Source organism: Corylus avellana, chromosome ca2 (genome assembly GCF_901000735.1).
Source record: "Corylus avellana chromosome ca2, CavTom2PMs-1.0".
Classification (NCBI taxonomy): Eukaryota; Viridiplantae; Streptophyta; class Magnoliopsida; order Fagales; family Betulaceae; genus Corylus; species Corylus avellana.
Genome location: NC_081542.1, coordinates 46,944,661 through 46,966,786, shown reverse-complemented (window position 1 = coordinate 46,966,786; position 22,126 = coordinate 46,944,661). Strand labels below are relative to the sequence as shown.

Sequence of the window (22,126 nt, the reverse complement as noted above, 5' to 3'; positions counted from 1 at the left end):
TTGCCATAAATCTGTGCATGTTATAGGCACACACATGGCAATGGTTTTTTCAAGATTACTTCTTTTCCTGTCTCCAATTTTCATATTATTAGTTGCTGTAGCCTCTACAGGCCAGCCACGCTTCATAGACCATGTCTGTTCAAACGTTGTAGGTAATTATTCCAAAAAAAGTACCTACGAGGCGAACCTCAACAACGCCCTCTCCTCCATCACCTCCAACAACGATATTGACTATGGGTTTTATAGTAGTTCCTCCAGCGGCCAAGAACCTGACAAAGTATATGCAATTGGACTTTGCCGAGGAGATCTTAAGAAAGATGTTTGTCGTAGTTGCCTCAATGACTCTACGGTTGCTCTCAAAGAGCTTTGTCCCAATCAGAAGGAGGCAATAGGATGGTATGACAATTGCTCCTTGCGCTTCTCAAACACCTCCATGTTTGGCATCGAGACAGAAAATCCCAATTTTATGGATTGGAACTCAAAGAACGTATCGGACATAAATGGGTACGGCGAGGCGCTTAAGACCCAGTTAGATTCCATGATAAGTGAAGCTGCATCTGGTGGTTCTTTCAAGTTTGCGACGAGAAGCTCAGTCGCACCGGACCTTAGCAAAATATATGTGCTTGTACAATGTACTCCTGATTTGTCCGAGCAAGAATGCAGTAACTGTTTACAAATGATTTCTGTACAAACACCACTCTGTTGTACTGGGAAGGACGGTGCGAGATATTATAAACCCAGCTGTAATTTTAGGTACGAGAGCTACCCTTTCTTTGACGTCACTGCTGCTCCACGGTCGTCGCGATTGCCATTACTCACTCCGCCGCCGATACATGGTACGCTAATTCTGATAGTTTGCCAAATATTTCCTTCAGATCGGAAAATAGTGCCAAGTGACAGAAATTTTAAAGAACAACAGGTAGTAATCTAATTAAAAGGATTTCTTTCGATCGGCAGGTATTTTGAATTCCACAAATTAATGCTGTTGCTGTGTTCTAGTTCTTAGCATGTTTTCTTTGACCTTACAGCTGCTCCATGGTCGCCGCCTTTGCCACCAGTCTCTCATCTGCCAATAAATGGTACGGTAATCCTCATATACCCCACTTCCCTGGAAAGCTATGAACTTTTATTGTTTTACGCATTGTCATTTTGATATGAACTTTGTTTTTTTTTTTGGATTTATTTAATATTGATTATGAGGTGGTAATCGGTATGTTGTGATTTGTGTGTCAGCGAGGACAATTGACTGTTACTACAGCGGGTGAACCCAAATTACTAAATCAGGTTCAGCAGTAGTTGACATGCCTTTTGATTTTCACAGGAAAGGAGAGAAACACTCGAACTGCTATCATCATCGTTGTTCCGACTGTTATTGTGATGCTATTTGCTGTCAGTATTTTCATCATTTTAAGAATGAGGAAGCCAAAGGATACTTTTGAGAGTAAGTTAAAATTAGTTCAAGTGTTGTATGGTTTCACGTGGAGTAAACCAAAAAACACTTTCAGAGTTAATTCTTGGCTAATAATTGCAAATCTCTCTGTAAAATGGGATCTTGATACGTAATCACTAACCCAGTTCAAGCTCCCCTGCTTCACTTAAAACAATACACTTTAACCATTTGTATATATATTAATTTGTTCCTCTTCTCTAAAGCTGCGGATGAAATAACAAGTGTCGAATCCGTGCAATTCGATTTTGGCACTATTAGAGCTGCGACAAACAACTTTTCTGACGCAAACAAACTTGGGAAAGGTGGATTTGGAGCAGTTTACAGGGTAAGAAAAAAAAAAAAAGGATCATCAATTGTCTTTCAAAATGTATCCAACCAATATTTGTAATTAATTGAAGTTTACTTCCAATGTTTTACTTATAATCTCACATATATTCAGGGTAGGCTTTCAAACGGACAAGAAATCGCTGTGAAGAGATTATCAAGGAACTCTGGACAAGGGGATGTGGAATTTAAGAATGAGGTCCTACTAGTGGCCAAACTCCAACACCGAAATTTAGTTAGGCTTCTTGGATTCTGCTTGGAAGGAAATGAAAGACTTCTTATCTATGAGTTTGTGCCTAAAACAAGCCTTGATCACTATATATTTGGTACCACTCAATTTCTACTCATACATTGTGATTGAAATACTCTCATTTAGGTACCAAAAATGAGCAAATTTAAAATATTTGACTAAAAAATATGACTTGATGAATATGCAGATCCCATGAAGCGTGCAGACTTAAATTGGGGAAGGCGGTATAAAATTATAGGTGGCATTGCTCGAGGGCTTTTATACCTTCATGAAGATTCCCGACTTCGGATTATTCATCGTGACCTTAAAACTGGCAACATTCTATTAGATGCAAATATGAATCCTAAAATTTCAGATTTTGGCATGGCAAGATTATTCGTATTGGATCAAACTGAAGGCAGTACAAATAGAATTGTGGGAACCTAGTAAGTATCAAAACAAGTTAGAGATAATGACTACAACTATGCATGCCTGTACAATTGATATAAATAGGTCATTTGCATTGGATTAACATGCCAAGATAGCCATAGAAAAGATTGAAATTAAATGGTTTTAACATAATCATTAACAACTATGTTACCATGCATTCAAATTGAAGCAAAGTTTATTGATATTGATATGCAGCGGATATATGGCTCCAGAATATGCAATGTTTGGACAATTCTCGACAAAATTAGATGTCTTCAGTTTTGGTATCCTAATTCTGGAGATTATAAGTGGTCGGAAAATTACTAATTTTCGTGATGTAGAGAATATGGAATACCTTCTTAGCTATGTATGTATATCAATTGGTACTACATTCCTGACTTTTTATTAAAAAAGAAGTTGAAAATTAATATACAGCCTTTTGTTTTACATGGATGTGACGCATTGATATATTTATGTAGGCATGGAGAAATTGGAGGGAAGGGACAACTTCAAATCTCATAGATCCCACGCTAATAAAGAGTGGTCCAATAATTGAAATGACGAGATGTATTCACATTGGTTTGTTATGTGTTCAACAAAATGTAGCTGACAGACCAGAAATGGCTTCAATTGTTCTCATGCTTAATAGCGATTCTGTGGCTCTCCCTGTACCTACACAACCTGCAAGCTTTATGCAGAGCAATGTTCAGTCGGCCATATCACTGCAAGTACTGGACATCAATTGCGGAGGAATTACTAATTGCGAGGTTTCAATCAGTGAGTTATATCCTAGGTAGTGTTTTGTGGAAGGGGCTATAATACCCATGTTTGTATGTAAATTTCACTTCCCATGAACATCTGATGCCCCAAGATCAACTACCTTAAAGGAATTCCTCATTGGCAATGTTTCTACCGAATTATTAGTTTGGTTGGTTGACACCTCATTGACCTCAAGTTGAAAGTATCATTAGGACAAGCCCTCAACCGATCGACTGAAAGTCCTAAGTGAACCAATTATAGGCGGCCAAAAACCCTCGGAGCCTTGGGTTTTGTTCTGGGATTTGTAGTCTAGATATAATGCATGATTTCTGATATTGTCACGGAATATGACCTGTACGTGTTTATTAGAGCAAGAATAATTTTCTAACTATTTCCGTCCTCCTATAATCATGCAAATTACAAGACAGATCATAAACTCCATTATACTACTTTTCATTAATTTTAGGCTGTCTGCATTATTTTTCATATGATGTTGGGTTTTGTATGAAAATGACTTTTTTGTTTTTATAGGTTCTTTTCAGGCCTAAATGCTAATTAAGGAAAATTTGAATACTAGAGCTCCTCATCTTTGCTCAAGCTCACTTCACCAAATGAACTTTATCAGGTTTCCTTTATGGATGCTGCATATAGAATTGGTTGGTTAATTACTGAAAATATGATCAACATTTCTTCTTTTTGAGATGGTTTGTCACGTCCCAAATCCCAAATTAAACGGCATGATAACTGTCACTACAATAAGTCAATAACTCTAAAATTGAAACAATACAATCAGAAGAACTAAAAATTCATCAACATAATTCCAATTTTGTCCACGTAAAATTGGTATCCAAATACCATCAAAAACCAAACTTAAAAAGTAAATAACAAGAACTTCATCAAGTAAAAGACCACAATAAGAATTTCAACTAATAGTAAAAAGAGAAATGTTGGGCTTACAAAAAGTTCTACCAAAATATATATATATATATATATGAGTTAATGAAACTTGAAAATTTCCCTTAAAAAAAAAGGTACATGAATTTTACCTTGGAGGACTCAGAAAAAAAAAAAAATCTAAAAGTATTCCCAGCAGCTAGTTTCCCTATAACTCATTTCCTTCCTTACTACATATAGGAAAAATGTCAAAAAAAATTTTACAAAAAATTACTCATGTCGGTTCTCTTAACATTGGAAATGCTACAATTCTAACAAATGTGTAAGAAACTAAAAGAGCTTATCATCTCTTTGTTTTTAATTGGGAATTATATTGAAATTTTGTAAAAATGTTGAGGGTATGTAGGAACTTATATTTTGTAAAAAAGAATATTTAATTGATATATGAAAAGATAATGGAAGATATTATAGAGTCTATTTGAATAGGGAACAAAAAATAGTTTTATTTCCTAATTTAAAAAAAAAAATGAAAATAGCTGGAAATGCTCTAAATAATATAATATAATTAATACTAAAATTGAATATGTAATATATATATATATATATATATATATATATATATATATATATATAAGTTTCATATAGTAGTGTGCTTAATTTCTTCGAAGCTGAATACTTCCACGTCCAAATTGACCAAGCGGTTTCGCATTCTTTGGGTAATGGTCGACTCTCTTGAGATAAAAGGAAAGGTTGATTGAGATAGAAGTGATCAAGAAAAACCCACGAAACCAAAAGGTTGGTTCCTAGCTACGGGCAATTAATGTTCTAGCGTTCCACCCGCGCATTGAATTTTCCATGTAAACGTGCAGAATTTTTCTTGTAAATAACGTGTGGACCCGAATCCTCTCCGTTCCAAAAAAATCTTTCTTTATTTTATTTGAAACCGATAGAGGAACCGGTGCTTGTTTTTCAAAGGTAAAATAGTTATTTTATATTTTTCTTTTTGAAAGACCCGCTCCTCCTCATTTCAAAGAAAATTGTGAGAATCCTTCTTTGCTGAGAAGATTTATTTTTGTCTTATTAGAAATTTATAAGATCATTTTTATCTTTTGCTAGCTTTGAGTGGACATTAACAATGCTTTACTAGTTTAATGAGATATTGTCACAGTTAAAAATTTGAGAAAATTTTACCAATCGGAAGATGATTTGAGGAATACATGGACTTTAACCTAAATTTTTATTAGGTGAGATATGATTGGGTATTACAGTAAGTTATCATAATTGAATAATAACATTAGAATTTGTCCTGAGTTTTAACCACTACTTCTGGTTATCATTATCTCTAATGGTTTCGTGGTTTGTCCTCAGCCACTTCTCTCTCCATCTTATTTGATTACCATACTTTCAAACGTTCTTATCTGACTTTTCCTCCATATTTTTCCATCCTCTAGAAGTCACTTGGACTCGCTTTAATTTATTCCTGAAGAATCTTCCTATATTTTTGAACATATTCCATAAAGCCTATAGTCTTAAATCTATTCATTTTACGGACAAGCATGCAGTGGCGAAGCGAGAATTTTGACTCAGAGGGGTCAATTTTTTATTTTATTTTTTTTACCATAAAAAAAATTAAAGTTGAACAAAATTTGATTAAGATATTAAAGAATATAATTAATAAAATAAATAAATAATTCAACAAAATTTAATTATTGTTTAAAATATATAAATATAACTTACAATTTATTTTGTCACGCTTATCACGTTAATTTAGAATTTGATTAGAGCTCAACATAATCATTATTTTTCTTCATGCCCGATAACTACAATTACATATTTCATATAATTAAAATATGTAACAAAAACTATATAAATTCATAATCAATTAATTTAAAAGATTAATCGAAATATAAATGCTTATTAACGCAAAAGTTTGATTACATACCTCTTACGCTCTCCAAATAAAAAAGCTAACAATTAATTTGAATTGTTGAAGGATTGAAGTAAGAAGAAATTATGTAATAAAAAATACAAAATCGCAAATTGTCGAATTGTTAAATGACTTCTTATTATCTAAAGAGTGACCTAACGAAAGTTTAACTCAAGAGGTGATAGACCACCCCTCCCAATTGGTAAACAATGTAAAATTTATATGGTTTGAAATTTAAAACAAATAATAATTGAAAGAGGATAGGGTTGTGTGGAGTCCCAATAAATCTTAGGTTAAAATTATATCAAATAAAAAGAAAAAAAAAAATTAGAACTAAGCATCAAATTAATTAGGTACATCATCAAAATGTAGGTCGTATTTGCATAAAGTTTGCATAATAGCATCAATGAAACAAACACCTGCGCATCTAACGAAAAATATTGTCTTAATTTATTATTATTATTATTATTTTTCTGAAATCAATATACTCAATCTGACAAATTGCAAGTTACCGTTAGCTTAGAATCAGAAAAAACAAAAGGAATAAGTTGGTTCGTGCGTTTAAGCCTCTCAACAAAAGGTATGGACGTGCATTAAGTCTGTTTTTTTTTAACCGATCAACGAACGGTGTTAAGCTTAACGAAAGTTTTGAAACATTAATGAAACGACTCGTTTTGAATCGTTTAAGTCTTGGAACGTTGCGTTTTTGTGTTATCGCTTTCAACCTTCTTCATCTTCTTCGAAGTTCGTGACTTTGACCTAATTACAGTGAGAGGAAAAGAAAAATGGTGTGAGTCGTGAATGTCTCTCTTCGTGGAAAATATTTACCCCATGATGAGCGGCTGAGAGTGGGCAACTAGAAAATTCGGACAAATTCTACCATGGCTAAGGATAATTTTTAGGAGGAGAGGGGGGCATTTGATCCCGCAGAACCCCCCTCCCTCCGCCCCTGGTTGGCGTCGCTTGGCGAGAACATTAAATTTCATAATGTGCATGGCCCGTAGCCAGGAAATAACATTTCGGTTTCGTGGTTTCTCTGGCCGTTATCATTCATTTATCTCTCAATCAACCTTTTGGTAAATGTGGACTTGGAAGTACACGGCGCTTTGATCAAGAAATTAATCACGCTACAATATGTGATGCATAAAGAGATGGGAACATTTTTGTGTATCTTTTCATTTTTCAATAATATCTTATTACTTAAAATGTCCCTACAAGTAACATTGGTCTCGGCCCATCTTCTAACTTGGCTTTACCAAATAAAGACCTTTACAGGCTTATTTTAGACTTGAATCAAAATACAATAAGGCACCATTGAACTCGTTGGGCTTTTCTACGTGACATTTACTCAATTTGCACTAATATTGATGAATAAAATCTTAATTCATAAATTGTTCGTTACTTCTCCTAAGTATCACGGGGAGATTTATAATTAGCACTCTAAACAAGTTTGATGTATTAGTTCCACTAAACCAATTAGGGAGACATGCATGCATTAGCCCAGAAGGAATGGCACCACAGACGCAGCGATTGGAGCAACAATGGCGACTATCGTTACCGTTAAGATTTTGCTTTTACCTGAACAAATAATATCAAGGCTGACTTAGATGTTGAACAGTAACAAAAGTGATTTTCTGCATAATTAATCTAATAATTCGAGTTTCATACATTGGTATAGCTGTAATTTAATGAAGCTTCCTAAATATTAGGCATGCCATAAATGTTGACATAGAATCAAAGGTAAATAACTCAATTTGTAATCGCTTTCTTAATTCAAATATTTATTCTATTCTCCCCTTCTCCTTAATTCAAATATTTACGCCTCAAGAGGTAGCTTAATCGGGTGGAACCACATCTAATGAAGGGGAGATCACTAGTTCGAATTCCCCTCCCCCTTCTTATACGGACATGTCAAAAAAAAAAAAAATCAAATATTTATCCTAACATAACAAAAAAGTATGTAAAACTAGACAAAAGTGCAGCACACATAAAACACAAACAGGTCAATATGCCATATTGAGTTGTTTTCCACTGAAAGTAGTGCCTTATTGTGATGGAACGTAGTACAAGTTTTTAGTTGTTTTTCATCCAAATTTATTCTGATTCTCACAGGAAGGGGCAATAAAATAAATATTTCGAATTAAAGAGGAAATCATACAATTGAAAATTTAGGGGAAAATTTATAAACAGTTTAGGGCCTATAGGCAAAATGTAATTTAGCCTAAAAAAAACGTAAAGGAGTGAGGTGAGATGGCCGGGTAAGCCATTTTACCTTTTGGTCCAGTTACGGAGCCTGGAGGTGGAGGTGCAATCCCTGGTGTAGGCGCGGGCGCTATAGCTTCATCGTAGAATTGGTACAACTCGTACCTAACATTACAACTAGGGAAATAAACTCTTCCGCCTTGCTTTCCATCACAACATATAGGGAGATGGCTTATAGCTGCCTGAAGACAACTATTGCAGTCGGCGTTGGACAGGTCCGGCGTGCACTGCACAAGGTTGTACAGATTTTGGAACTGGGAAAAATTCACTTCCTTAGTCCCAAACTTCGAAGCACCGGTTGGGAAGTTCGAGACTTGACTTGCCAGTTGGGTCATCGTGATGTTCAATAGCCTGTTAAACCGGTCCTGCTCGGTGATGTTCTGTGTGTTCAACAAGAAAACTCCAGGCCTTACGGCCACGGTGGAGAAGATAGACTCGTTGGAGTAGCGTACCATGCACTCGTCGTACCAAATGACAGCAGCCCGTTCCCTGGAACATTTATTGACGAGCTGTTGGGTTGCGTTGCCCACGCACTTTCCGCAGACTTTGGTACTGACATCACCACGGCAGAGGAAGATGGTGTGGATGGGGATGGAGAAGGAGATATTATGGCTGGTGATTTGAATTTTGCTGGAAGCGTTATTGGAAGAGATAGACAAGGCGGGGGAGCTGAGACTGTAGAATTTGATACTGCGGGTGGCGTAGGAGGAGAGGGAAAAGAGGAGGGACCTGAGACTGGATAGGTGACTGCCATTGTCGGGGAAAGTAGTGTTTGCACAGATGTGGTAGAGGTAAGTCTGAGCTGCAATATGAGTGGTCAAGCTGAGGAAGCTTAAGCTAAGCATGGAAAGGAAAACTATGGGAAGAGGAAAGGGATTGAACGAACGCATATTGATGAACCAATTTCTTCCTCTTTGCAACTGTGCAAGCTTTTCTGTACTGTTAATCTGTTATTCATCAAAAAAAAAAAAAAAAAAAAGCTTTGCGGTATTGCATTACGTTGCTTTGGTCACTATGAATCACATTTTCATAATAATTACATGATAAGGAAGACTTGACTTCAGTGCTGATAATCTGTACATTACTAGTTTCCAATTCCAAGCACCTAAAGCCTCCTTGTTTGAAAATTCAGAGTCTTGAAAATTCATAATGTGCATGGCCCGTGGCCAGGAAATAACCTTTCGGTTTCGTTGTTTCTTCGTTACCATTCATTTATCTCCCAATCAATCTTTTGGTCAATGTGGACTTGGAAAGTACACGGCGTTTTGAAGAAATTAATCACTCTACTATGCATGAAGAGATGGGAACATTTTTGTGTATCTTTTCATTTTTCAATAATATTTTATTACTTAAAATGTCCCTACAACGTACATATTCAGGATACTGTGTTAAGGAGTTAAAACGTAAGAGAAAATAAAAGGAAAATTTGTTTTAGTATTTTGAAGTGTCTACTAGCTAGAGGGAAAAAAAAAACATATAACTATATTTAACTATAAAGAGTTGCATCTGTTACTCTCGGTTAAGTTTGTAGACCGTTGTCTCAGCTTGTATGCTGCTACAACTATTTGACTGTAAATTTTTTATTTTTTAATTAATTCACATGCATGTACTTTGAATGAATTGAAATTTTTCCCATCATGTTTGCGGTAGTAACTCACATAATTAATTATGTGCTAAACATAAATCAAATATCCTGTTTTCGTTTATGAAATATTTAATTGAAACAGGTCAGGTTGAGGAGCTCGAACTACGTCAAATAGTAGAAGCTCATTTTATATTGCTTAGACTTTGATAATTTATTCTCTAACTGCAAAACAAAATAAAAAAGAAATTTTTGTATTGAAACAGTTACTAATGATGCTGATATTTTCTCAGCTACACAATTATAAATTAATGGGACTCATTAGGAGATATTATAAATAATCATAAAAACAAAAAACAAAAAATGAGACCTGCTAAGAGATATTTTCTCTGCCTATACAATTATAAATGGGACCCATTAGGAGATATTATAAATAATCATAAAAATTAAAAAAAAAATTAAAAATCAAAAATCAAAACAAAACAAAAAATAGGACCTAGCTACTAAGAGATATTTTCTCCCCTGCACAAGTACCATCACTATTTTGCTTTTCCCTTGATACCCTTTTGAAGTGGCTTGACTGACTTCGTCGTCAAGCAGACCCCTTGTTTGCATCTTCCAATGCATTCAACATTGTACCAACATGATTTCTGCCAAACCATTTCTGTTTGCCATAAATCTGTGCATGTTACAGACACAGTCATGGCCATGGGTTTTTCAAGATTACTTCTTTTCCTGTCTCCAATTTTCATATTATTAGTTACTGTAGCCTCTACCCTGCCACGCTTTATAGACCATGTCTGTTCAAACGCTGTAGGTAATTATACCAAAAAAAGTACCTACGAGGCGAACCTCAACCACGCCCTCTCCTCCATCACCTCCAACACCGATATTGACTAAGGGTTTTACAGTATTTCCTCTGGCGGCCAAGAACCTGACAAAGTTTATGCAATTGGACTTTGCCGAGGAGATCTTAAGAAAGATGTTTGTCGTAGTTGCCTCAATGACTCTACGGTTGCTCTCAAAGAGCTTTGTCCCAATCAGAAGGAGGCAATAGGATGGTATGACAATTGCTCCTTGCGCTTCTCAAACACCTCCATGTTTGGCATCGAGACAGAAAATCCCAATTTTATGGATTGGAACTTAAAGAACGTATCGGACATAAATGGGTACGGCGAGGCGCTCAAGACCCAGTTAGATTCCATGATAAGTGAAGCTGCATCTGGTGGTTCTTTCAAGTTTGCGACGGGAAGCTCAGTCGCTCCGGACTTTAGCCAAATATATGTGCTTGTACAATGTACTCCTGATTTGTCCGAGCAAGAATGCAGTAACTGTTTACAGATGATTTCTGTACAAATACCACTCTGTTGTCTTGGGAAGGACAGTGCGAGATATTATAAACCCAGCTGTAATTTTAGGTACGAGAGCTACCCTTTCTTTGACCTCACTGCTGCTCCACGGTCGTCGCGATTGCCATTACTCTCTCCGCCGCCGATACAAGGTACGCTAATTCTGATATATAGCTTGCCAAATATTTCCTTCAGATCGGAAAATAGTGCCAAGTGACAGAAATTTTAAAGAACAACAGGTAGTAATCAAATTAAAAGGATTTCTTTCGATCGGCAGGTATTTTGAATTCCACAAATTAATGCTGTTGCTGTGTTCTAGTTCTTAGCATGTTTTCTTTGACCTTACAGCTGCTCCATGGTCGCCGCCTTTGCCACCAGTCTCTCATCTGCCAATAAATGGTACGGTAATCCTCATATACCCCACTTCCCTGGAAAGCTATGATATGCATTGTCAACCGCTTGTTTTACGCATTGTCATTTTGATATGAACTTTGTTTTTTTTTTTTGGATTTATTTAATATTGATTATGAGGTGGTAATCGGTATGTTGTGATTTGTGTGTCAGCGAGGACAATTGACTGTTACTACAGCGGGTGAACCCAAATTACTAAATCAGGTTCAGCAGTAGTTGACATGCCTTTTGATTTTCACAGGAAAGGAGAGAAACACTCGAACTGCTATCATCATCGTTGTTCCGACTGTTATTGTGATGCTATTTGCTGTCAGTATTTTCGTCATTTTAAGAATGAGGAAGCCAAAGGATAGTTTTGAGAGTAAGTTAAAATTAGTTCAAGTGTTGTATGGTTTCACATGGAGTAAACCAAAAAACTCTTTCAGAGTTAATTCTAGGCTAATAATTGCAAATCTCTCTCTAAAATGGGATCTTGATACGTAATCACTAACCCATGTCAAGCTCCTCTGCTTCACTTTCTTAAAACAATACACTTCAACCATTTGAATATGTATTAACTTGATCCTCTTCTCTGAAGCTGCGGATGAAATAACAAGTGTCGAATCTGTGCAATTTGATTTCGGCACTATTAGAGCTGCCACAAACAACTTTTCTGACGCAAACAAACTTGGGAAAGGTGGATTTGGAGCAGTTTACAGGGTAAGAAAAAAAAAAGGATCATCAATTGTCTTTCAAAATGTATCCAACCAATATTTGAAATTAGGAAAAAGTACACTTTACCCCCTCTAAAGTTTGGGGCGATTTTCAATTCGACCTCTAATATTTTAATTTTTGCAATGCACCCCCCAAAACTTGAATTTTTTTTTTTTTTAACAAAAAAAAATTAGGGGCAATATGAGAATTTTGGGATAACATTAGTCGAATTGAAAAAAAAAATTGCAAGTTTTGGGAGGGTGCATTGCAAAAATTGAAACATTGGAGGTCGAATTGAAAATCGCCCCAAACTTGGGGGTAATAAAGTGTAATTTTCCCTTGTAATTAATTGAAGTTTACTTCCAATGTTTTACTTATAATCTCACATATATTCAGGGTAGGCTTTCAAACGGACAAGAAATCGCTGTGAAGAGATTATCAAGGAACTCTGGACAAGGGGATGTGGAATTTAAGAATGAGGTCCTACTAGTGGCCAAGCTCCAACACCGAAATTTAGTTAGGCTTCTTGGATTCTGCTTGGAAGGAAATGAAAGACTTCTTATCTATGAGTTTGTGCCTAAAACAAGCCTTGATTACTATATATTTGGTACCACTCAATTTCTACTCATACATTGTGATTGAAATACTTTCACTTAGGTACCAAAAATGAGCAAATTTTAAATATTTGACTAAAAAATATGACTTGATCAATATGCAGATCCCATGAAGCGTGCAGACTTAGATTGGGGAAGGCGGTATAAAATTATAGGTGGCATTGCTCGAGGGCTTTTATACCTTCATGAAGATTCCCGACTTCGGATTATTCATCGTGACCTCAAAACTGGCAACATTCTATTAGATGCAAATATGAATCCTAAAATTTCAGATTTTGGCATGGCAAGATTATTCGTATTAGATCAAACTGAAGGCAGTACAAATAGAATTGTGGGAACCTAGTAAGTATCAAAACAAGTTAGAGATAATGTCTACAACTATGCATGCCTGTATAATTGATATAAATAGGTCATTTGCATTGGATTAACATGCCAAGATAGCCATAGAAAATATTGAAATTAAATGGTTTTAACATAATCATTAACAACTATGTTACCATGCATTCAAACTGAAGCAAAGTTTATTGATATTGATATGCAGCGGATATATGGCTCCAGAATATGCAATGTTTGAACAATTATCGACAAAATCAGATGTCTTCAGTTTTAGTATCCTAATTCTGGAGATTATAAGTGGTCAGAAAATTACTAATTTTCGTGATGTAGAGAATATGGAATACCTTCTTAGCTATGTATGTATATCAATTAGTACGACATTCCTGACTTTTTATTAAAAAAGAAGTTGAAAATTAATATACAGCCTTTTGTTTAACATGGATGTGACGCATTGATATATTTATGTAGGCATGGAGAAATTGGAGGGAAGGGACAACTTCGAATCTCATAGATCCCACACTAATGAAGAGTGGTCCAATAACTGAAATGATGAGATGTATTCACATTGGTTTGCTATGCGTTCAACAAAATGTAGCTGACAGACCAGAAATGACTTCAATTGTTCTCATGCTTAATAGCGATTCTGTGGTTCTCCCTGTACCTACACAACCTGCAAGCTTTATGCAGAGCAATGTTCAGTCGGCCACATCACTGCAAGTATTGGACATCAATTGCGGAGGAATTACTAATTGTGAAGTTTCAATCAGTGAGTTATATCCTAGGTAGTGTTTTGTGGAAGGGGGGCTATAATACCCATGTTTGTATGTAAATTTCACTTCCCTTGAACATCTGATGCCCCAAGATCAACTACCTTAATCTAACTCCTCATTGGCAATGTTTCTACCGAATTATTAGTTTGGTTGGTTGACACCTCATTGACCTCAAGTTGAAAGTATCTTTAGGACAACCCCTCAACCGATCGACTGAAAGTCCTAAGTGAACCAATTATAGGCGGCCAAAAACCCTCAGAGGCTTGGGTTTTGTTCTGGGAATTGTAGTCTAGATATAATGCATGATTTCTGATATATATTGTCACGGAATATGACCTGTACGTGTTTATTAGAGCAAGAATAAGTTTCTAACTATTTCCGTCCTCCTATAATCATGCAAATTACAAGACACATCATAAACTCCCATTATACTTTTCATTAATTTTAGGCTGTCTGCATTCTTTTTCATATGATGTTGGGTTTTGTATGAAAATGACTTTTTTTGTTTTTGTTTTTATAGGTTCTTTTTAGGCCTAAATGCTAAGGACAATTTGAATAGTACTAGAGCTCCTCATCATCTTTGCTCAAGCTCACTTAACCGAATGAACTTTATCATCAGGTTTCCTTTATGTATGCTGCATACATATGGAATTGGTTGGTTAATTACTGGAAATATGATCAACATTTCTCCTTTTTGAGATGGTTTGTCACGTTCCAAATCCCAAAGGCATGATAACTGTCACTACAATAATTCGAAAATTGAAACAATACAATCAGAAGAACTAAAAATTCATCAACACAATTCCAATGTCGATGTAAATTGGTATCCAAATACCATCAAAAACCAAACTTAAGAAGTAAATAACAAGAACTTCATCAAATGAAAGACCACAATAACAATTTCAACTAATAGTAAAAGAGAAATGATGGGCTTACAAAAAGTTCTAAAAAAAAAAAAAAGCTTCTACAAAATGATGTGGCACAACATTAGTACAGGAGTTTCTCTAAAAAAAAATAATAATTAAAAAAAAATTGAGTTAATGAAAGCTTGAAAATTTCCCTTAAAAAAAAATGTACAGGAATTTTACCTTGGAGGACTAAGAAAAAAAAAAAAATCTAAAAGCAATCCCAGCAGCTTTCCTATAACTCATTTCATTTCCTTCCCTACTACATATAGGGAAAATGTATAATAATAATAATAATAATACAAAAAATCACTTATGTCAGTTTTCTAAACATTGGAAATGCTACCGTTCTAATAAATGTGTAGGAAACTAAAAGAGCTTATCATCTCTTTGTTATTTATTGGAGATTGCGTTAAAATTTTGTAAAAATGTTGAGGGTAAGTAGGAACTTATATTTTGTAAAAAATCAATATTTAATTGATATATAAAAAAGATAATGGAAGATATTGTAGATTGTATTTGGATATGGAACAAAAAATAGTTTTATTTCCTAATTTTTCTTTTTTTTTTTTTAAAAAAAAAAAGGAAAATAGCTGGAAATGCTCTAATTAATATAATATAAATACTAAATTGGATATATATATAAGTTTCATAGATTTAATGATGAATTTGTTATCTCAACATTTCTCATAGTAGTGTGCTTAATAGTTAATTTCATCGAAGCTGAATACTTCCACGTCCAAATTGACCAAGCGGTTTCACATTCTTTGCCTCTTTGGTTAATGCATGACTCTCTTGAGATAAAAGGAAAGGTTGATTGAGAGAGAAGTGATAAACAAAAACCCACGAAACCAAAAGGTTGCTTCCTGGCGGTCCACGCGCATTGAATTTTCCATGTAAACGTGAAGATTTTTTCTTGTAACGTGTGGACCGAATCGCCCCATTCCAAAAAACTCATCTTCATTTCCTTCTTAAAGTCAAAAACACATTTTGATTTTTTAAATTTTAAAAATTGAAGAGCATTTGATTTTGAACCCTTAAGATATAATGGACGGTCAAGCGAAAGAATTCTAGAAAATTCTAATCCATTAATTGCGGGGTAACTAATTACAAGGCTTCAATTGCTAGGTTATCACCGTTATCTCCTAGGTAGTTTTTTTTGGGGGGTAAAGGGGGCTATAATAATTAATAAACATGTTTGTATGTAAATTCCGAAAAACTTCATCAACAGCGTGTTAATTGTTATTAGAAATAACACAAAATAAGGAATACCATATTTATCTTTACGTTTCATTTAATTGATAGGTACGTAGGTCGTATTTGCATAAAGTTTGCATAATAGCATCAATGAAACAAACACCTGCACATCTAACGAAAAATATTGTCTTAATTTATTTATTATTATTTTTTTTTTCTGAAATCAATATATACTCAATCTGACAAATTGCAAGTCACCGTTAGCTTAGAATCAGAAAAAACAAAAAGAATAAGTTGGTACGTGTGTTTAAGCCTCTCAACAAAAGGTATGGACGTGCGTTAAGTCTGTGCATTTTTTTAACTGATCAACAAATGGTGTTAAGCTTAACGAAAGTTTTGAAACATTAATGAAACGACTCGTTTTGAATTGTTTAAGTCTTGGAACGTTGTGTTTTTGCATTATCGCCTTCAACCTTCTTTCATTTTCTTCAAAGTTTGTGACTTTGACCTAATTACAATGAGAGGAAAAGAAAAATGGTGTGAGCCGTGAATGTCTCTCTTCGTAGAAAATATTTGTCCCATGATGAGCGGCTGAGAGTGGGCAACCAGAAAATTCGGACAAATTCTACCATGACTAAGGATAATTTTTAGGAGGTGAGGGGGGGCATTTGACCACTCTGAACCCCCCTCCCTCAGCCCCTGGTTGGCGTCGCTTGGCGAGAACATTAAATGTCATAAATGTGCATGGCCTGAAGCCAGGAAATAACATTCTCTGGCAGTTATCATTCATTTATCTCTCAATCAACCTTTTGGTCAATGTGGACTTGGAAGTACATGGCACTTTGATCAAGCAATTTGAGTATTAATATATTATCACTATAATTTATATGATTATATCACATGATCAATTGATCATTAAATCATTTGATTATATAATAACAAATTATACATATATAATATGACATAACTCATAAGTATACCAATTCATATTAATACAACAATTAAATATCTAGAGACTTATTTCTAATGGATGTTATAAACTTATAAATCTATATATGTTATAAGTCTATATAAGTCTACATATGCATATGAATAATATAAATGTATAATATCAATACTTAATCATATGATTCAATGACAATTCAAATACTTTATTCAAGACTTCAAGTGAATCATATTATTAATGTACAATGATGATATGATTGGTATAATATCAAATTAAGTAATTGACATTGAATTAAACAATGACCAATGTGTTACTTATAAACACAATTTAAGTATTAATGTATTATTGTTGTGACAGTTGTCTGAATTTTAAACTTTTTTTTATATGTTGTGTTGAATTTTTATTTTTATTTTTTTATATGTTGTTTTTTTATTTTTTTTATTTTTTATTTTTTAAAAAAAGTTAACCGGTTATGATTTAATATTTAAGAAATTTTTTTTAAAAGTACAAGTAAATGTAAATTTTGGGTAAAATATTTTTGATTTTTCAATATGGGCTATTTTATAGCAATTGGGCCCAAGAAGACACTAAAAATACAAAAAAAAAAAAAAAAAAAAAAGAAGTAAAAAAAATGCCCAAAAAGCCCTAAAGAAAGCAAAAAAAAAAGGCCCAAAAAGCCCAATTTTGAAAAAGCGGTTAGCGGGCGGTTATCTATTTTACTAACCGCTAACCGGCGGTTAATCACTAACCGTTAACCGCTAGCCGATTAGCGGTTGCAGTTAGTGAAATCTACTAACTGCTAAGGCGGTTACAGTCAATAACTGCTAACCGTAACCGCCTTGACACCCCTAATAATATTGACTTTGGGACCATGATCTCTAATGCAACTCAAATGCTATAATCTGTGTAAAAATAAAATAACATAAAAAGAGACGAAAAACAGATTGGAGAAACTTTAAACGACTTAAATGATGAAATTTTGACTGTTCGTACCTTCAAAAGAGATTGGCAAGCCTTGGTAAATAATGTAGAAAAAAAGGGCCTAATTATATTTCTTAATATCTTTTTTTCTTCCTCGACTCCTTGGTGATCAAAGGGTCGTCATTTCTAGTTGGTACTTTTTGTAATGGTTCCAAAATTGCACAATATATTCCCTCAAAATTTAATTTGAGGGAAGTCACTGTCAGGAAAATGACCTTATAACAGCGTTTTTCATCCAATAGGAAGAAGGTTGACCCTTTCAAATGGAATTACGAAGATCACAGAATCTTATACTTGGATAACATAATCTCCACAAGTCTGCAAATTCTGGTCAATACCATTATCCCTGTGCAGCAGTTGATCACATCGATTTGCCATAAAAGTTCTTTGATCACGATCTTCCCGCTTTACAGATCGACTAAAGACAGACAATGACAATGGTTTCTGCAAGCTTCATTTTCTTCCTTTATCCTATTTTTATGCACCCTTTTACCCCCACTCTTGCTCAACCAGATTTTGTGCTTTATAACTGCAAGGATGTTTATTCCAGATCAAAATGAAGGTATTACTAGTAGAATTGTTGGAACCTAGTAAGTATATTTTACAAATAAGTGGAAGTTAAAATAATTTGAGCATTCATTAATTGAAAAGCTTTTTTGCAATCGTTTAAATAAAAATTATTTTAATGACCTTAATATGCAGCGGATACATGACTCCAGAGAGTACATAATCCTTGGACACTTTCTCAGTCAAGTCAAATGTCTTTAGTTTTGGTGTGCTGATTTTGGAGATTCTAAGTAGCCAAAAAAATAGTTGTTTCCGTAATGGCGAGAATGTAGAGTATCTTTCAAGCTATGTGAGTATGAATCTCATTGGATAAATTCTGGTTTTACTTGAAACAATGCACATGAATTTGGAAAGTAATTGGAGTATAACTCTGTTTCTTTAAATGTTGTTGTGCAGGCATGGAAATATTGGATGGAGGGGATGTGTCAAATCTTATAGATCTCACACTGAGGGACAGTTCAATGATAAAAATATGGAGATGCATCCACATTGGATTACTTTGTCTTCAAGAAAGCGTGGTTGATAGACCAACCATGGCTTATGTGGTTAATTTCCATACTCAATAGTCACTCTCTCACTCTCCCCATACCCTCCCGACCAGCATTTTTTTTGCATAGCACTATTAAAGCAAGCACGTCATCACAACAGGAATATAGTTCAGGGGTAATCCTAGTGGCAGCAAATGAGGCTTCAGTTTCTGAACTATGTCCTCGCTAGGGTTTGAGGATATATAGTAGCTACAATTGTGGACAAAATCATAGGTTTATTTTGAAAGCTATAGTAGCTTGGTTCATGATTTTTCTTCTTTCTTTCTTTTGGTTCTGTATATATAAAAAAAAAAAAAAAAAAAAAAACACATTGAATTGATTTACAATTGGCTTCAGTGTCATAATTAATAAATGTATTGAATCTGTTTTGGATGGCAAAGGAAATTATTCACAAAAAGTAAGAAAATACAAAACTACAGGCTGTTGCGGCGCTACCTGCTAGAACTACACGGTTCACATAATATACAACCAAGCATTACAATAGATTGAGAGTCAAGGGCAATCCTGAACTGCACATGGGCTCACAAATTCTCATTTTGCAGAATCTCCAAATCTTTCACATCTAGAGAAGGGGTCACAATTCGTTTTTGCATATCAAATTCGTATCGTATCAAAATATGAGCATATATAAAATTATATAGATCAATTATAATTCAACTCATTTAACTAAACGAGTCAAACCCTTTAATCCTAACTCACTAATTTCAAATTGAATAAGTGTCGGGTTCGTTGTCTGCCCTAAATGTAGAGGTATTCACAACTCATAAAGTATTATTCAAGCTTTTGATCCTCCTAGGCACGTAGTTGCAGAGATCCTTGTACTCATTCCGCACCAGATATGATAGATGTGGGCTTCCCCTGCCATTTTCAGTAACATTGGGCTCGGCCCATCTATTAACTTGGCTTTACCAAATTAGACCTTTACAGGCTTATTTTAGACTTGAATCAAAATTCAAGCACCATTGAACTTGTTGGGCTTTTCTACGTGACATTTACTCAATTTGCACTAATATTGATGAATAAAATCTTAATTCATAAATTGTTCGTTACTTCTCCTAAGTATCACAGGGAGATTTATAATTAGCACTCTAAACAAGTTTGGTGTATTAGTTCCACTAAACCAATTAGGGAGACATGCATGCATTAGCCCAGAAGGAATGGCACCACAGACGCAGCGATTGGAGTAACAATGGCGACTATCGTTACCGTTAAGATTTTGCTTTTACCTGCACAAACAATATCAAGGCTCACTTAGATGCTGAACCGTAACAAAAGTGATTTTCTGCATAATTGATCTAATAATTCGAGTTTCATACATTGGTATAGCTGTAATTTAATGAAGCTTCCTAAATATTAGGCATGCCATAAATGTTGAAATAGAATCAAAATGTAAATAACTCAATTTGTGATCGCTTTCTTAATTCAAATATTTATCCTAATCTCCCCTTCCCCTTAATTCAAATATTTATTATTTATTTTAATTTTTTTTATGACATGTCCGCACAGGAGAGAGAAAAAAGTTTTGAACTAGGGATCTCTGCTTTATTAGGTGTGGTCCCAGTCGATTGAGCTACCTCTTAGGGACAATTCCAATATTTATTCTAACGTAACAAAGAAGTATGTAAAATTAGACAAAAGTGCAGCACACATAAATTAAACACAAACGGGTCAATATGCCATATTGAGTTGTTTTCCGCTTAAAGTAGTGCCTTATTGTGATGGAACGTAGTACAAGTTTTTAGTTGTTTTTCATCCAAATTTATTCTTATTCTCACAGGAAGAGGCAATAAAATAAATATTTCGAATTAAAGACGAGGAAATCACAACAATTGAAAATTTAGGGGAGAATTTATAAACAGTTTAGGGCCTATAGGCAACATGTAATTTAGCCTAAAAACCCGTAAAGGAGTGAGAGATGAGGTGGGTAAGCCACTTTACCTTTTGGTCCAGTTACCGAGCCTAGAGGTGGAGGTGAAGGTACAATCCCTGGTGTAAGCGCGGGCGCCATAGTTTCATTGTAGAATTGGTACAACTCGTACCTAACATTACAGCTAGGAAACATAACTCTTCCCCCTTGCTTTCCATCACAACATATAGGAAGACGGTTTATAGCTGCCTGAAGACGACTATTGCAGTCGGCGCTGGACAGGTACGGCGTGCACTGCACAAGGTTGTACAGATTTTGAAACTGGGAAAAACTCACTTCCTTAGTCCCAAACTTCGAAGTTCCGGTTGGGAAGTTCGAGACTTGACTTGCCAGTTGGGTCATCGTGATGTTCAATAGCCGGTTAAACTGGTCCTGCTCGGTGATGTTCTGTGTGTTCCAGATGTGAATTCTAGGCTTTACGGCCACGGTGGAGAAGATAGACTCGTTGGAGTAGCGTACCATGCATTCGTCGTACCAAACGACAGCAGCCCGTTCCCTGGAACAGTTATTGACGAGCTTATGGGTTGCGTTGCCCACGCACTTTCCGCAGAGTTCGGTACTGACATCACCACGGCAGAGGAAGATGGTGTGGATGGGGATGGAGAAGGAGATATTATGGCTGGTGATTTGAAGTTTGCTGGAAGCGTTATTGGAAGAGATATTCAAGGCGGGGGAGCTGAGACTGTAGAATTTGAAACTGCCGGTGGCGTAGGAGGAGAGTGAAAAGAGGAGGGACCTGAGACTGGATAGGTGACTGCCATTGTCGGGGAAAGTAGTGTTTGCACAGACGTGGTAGCGGTAAGTCTGAGCTGCAATATGAGTGGTCAAGCTGAGGAAGCTTAAGCTAAGCATGGAAAGGAAAACTATGGGAAGAGGGATGTGATTGAACGAACGCATATTGATGAACCAATTTCTGCCTCTTTGCAACTATGCAAGCTTTTCTGCATTGCATTACATTGCTTTGGTCACTATGAATCACATTTTCATAATTACATGATAAGGAAGACTTGACTTCAGTGCTAATAA

At 35.2% G+C, this 22,126-nt stretch overlaps 2 protein-coding genes and 1 pseudogene across 3 annotated transcripts; 2 read left to right on the top strand and 1 right to left on the bottom strand.

Annotated features, from left to right (window-relative positions):
- Window positions 1-3,669, top strand: LOC132171929 (cysteine-rich receptor-like protein kinase 44). 2 transcript variants are annotated; one of them, XM_059583345.1, is made up of 8 exons: window positions 1-836; window positions 1,029-1,079; window positions 1,322-1,441; window positions 1,654-1,775; window positions 1,890-2,100; window positions 2,212-2,449; window positions 2,649-2,799; window positions 2,912-3,669. In XM_059583345.1, exons 1-8 carry the CDS (start codon window positions 35-37, stop codon window positions 3,227-3,229), a joined length of 2,013 nt encoding a protein of 670 aa, XP_059439328.1. In that variant the 5' UTR covers window positions 1-34; the 3' UTR covers window positions 3,230-3,669. The 2 variants fall into 2 exon arrangements, with proteins under 2 accessions (XP_059439328.1, XP_059439329.1); XM_059583346.1 differs by having other exon boundaries at window positions 2,649-2,815; window positions 2,912-3,079.
- Window positions 3,670-10,459: 6,790 nt separating this feature from the next.
- On the top strand, window positions 10,460-14,608 carry LOC132171928 (cysteine-rich receptor-like protein kinase 10; annotated as a pseudogene).
- Window positions 14,609-19,783: 5,175 nt separating this feature from the next.
- On the bottom strand, window positions 19,784-22,074 carry LOC132171940 (cysteine-rich receptor-like protein kinase 25). The gene is made up of 2 exons (XM_059583356.1): window positions 21,112-22,074; window positions 19,784-20,399 (listed from the first exon to the last, which is right to left on the bottom strand). The coding sequence occupies exons 1-2, from the start codon at window positions 21,995-21,997 to the stop codon at window positions 20,317-20,319; spliced, it is 969 nt and encodes a 322-aa protein (XP_059439339.1). The 5' UTR covers window positions 21,998-22,074; the 3' UTR covers window positions 19,784-20,316.
- Window positions 22,075-22,126: the final 52 nt, after the last annotated feature.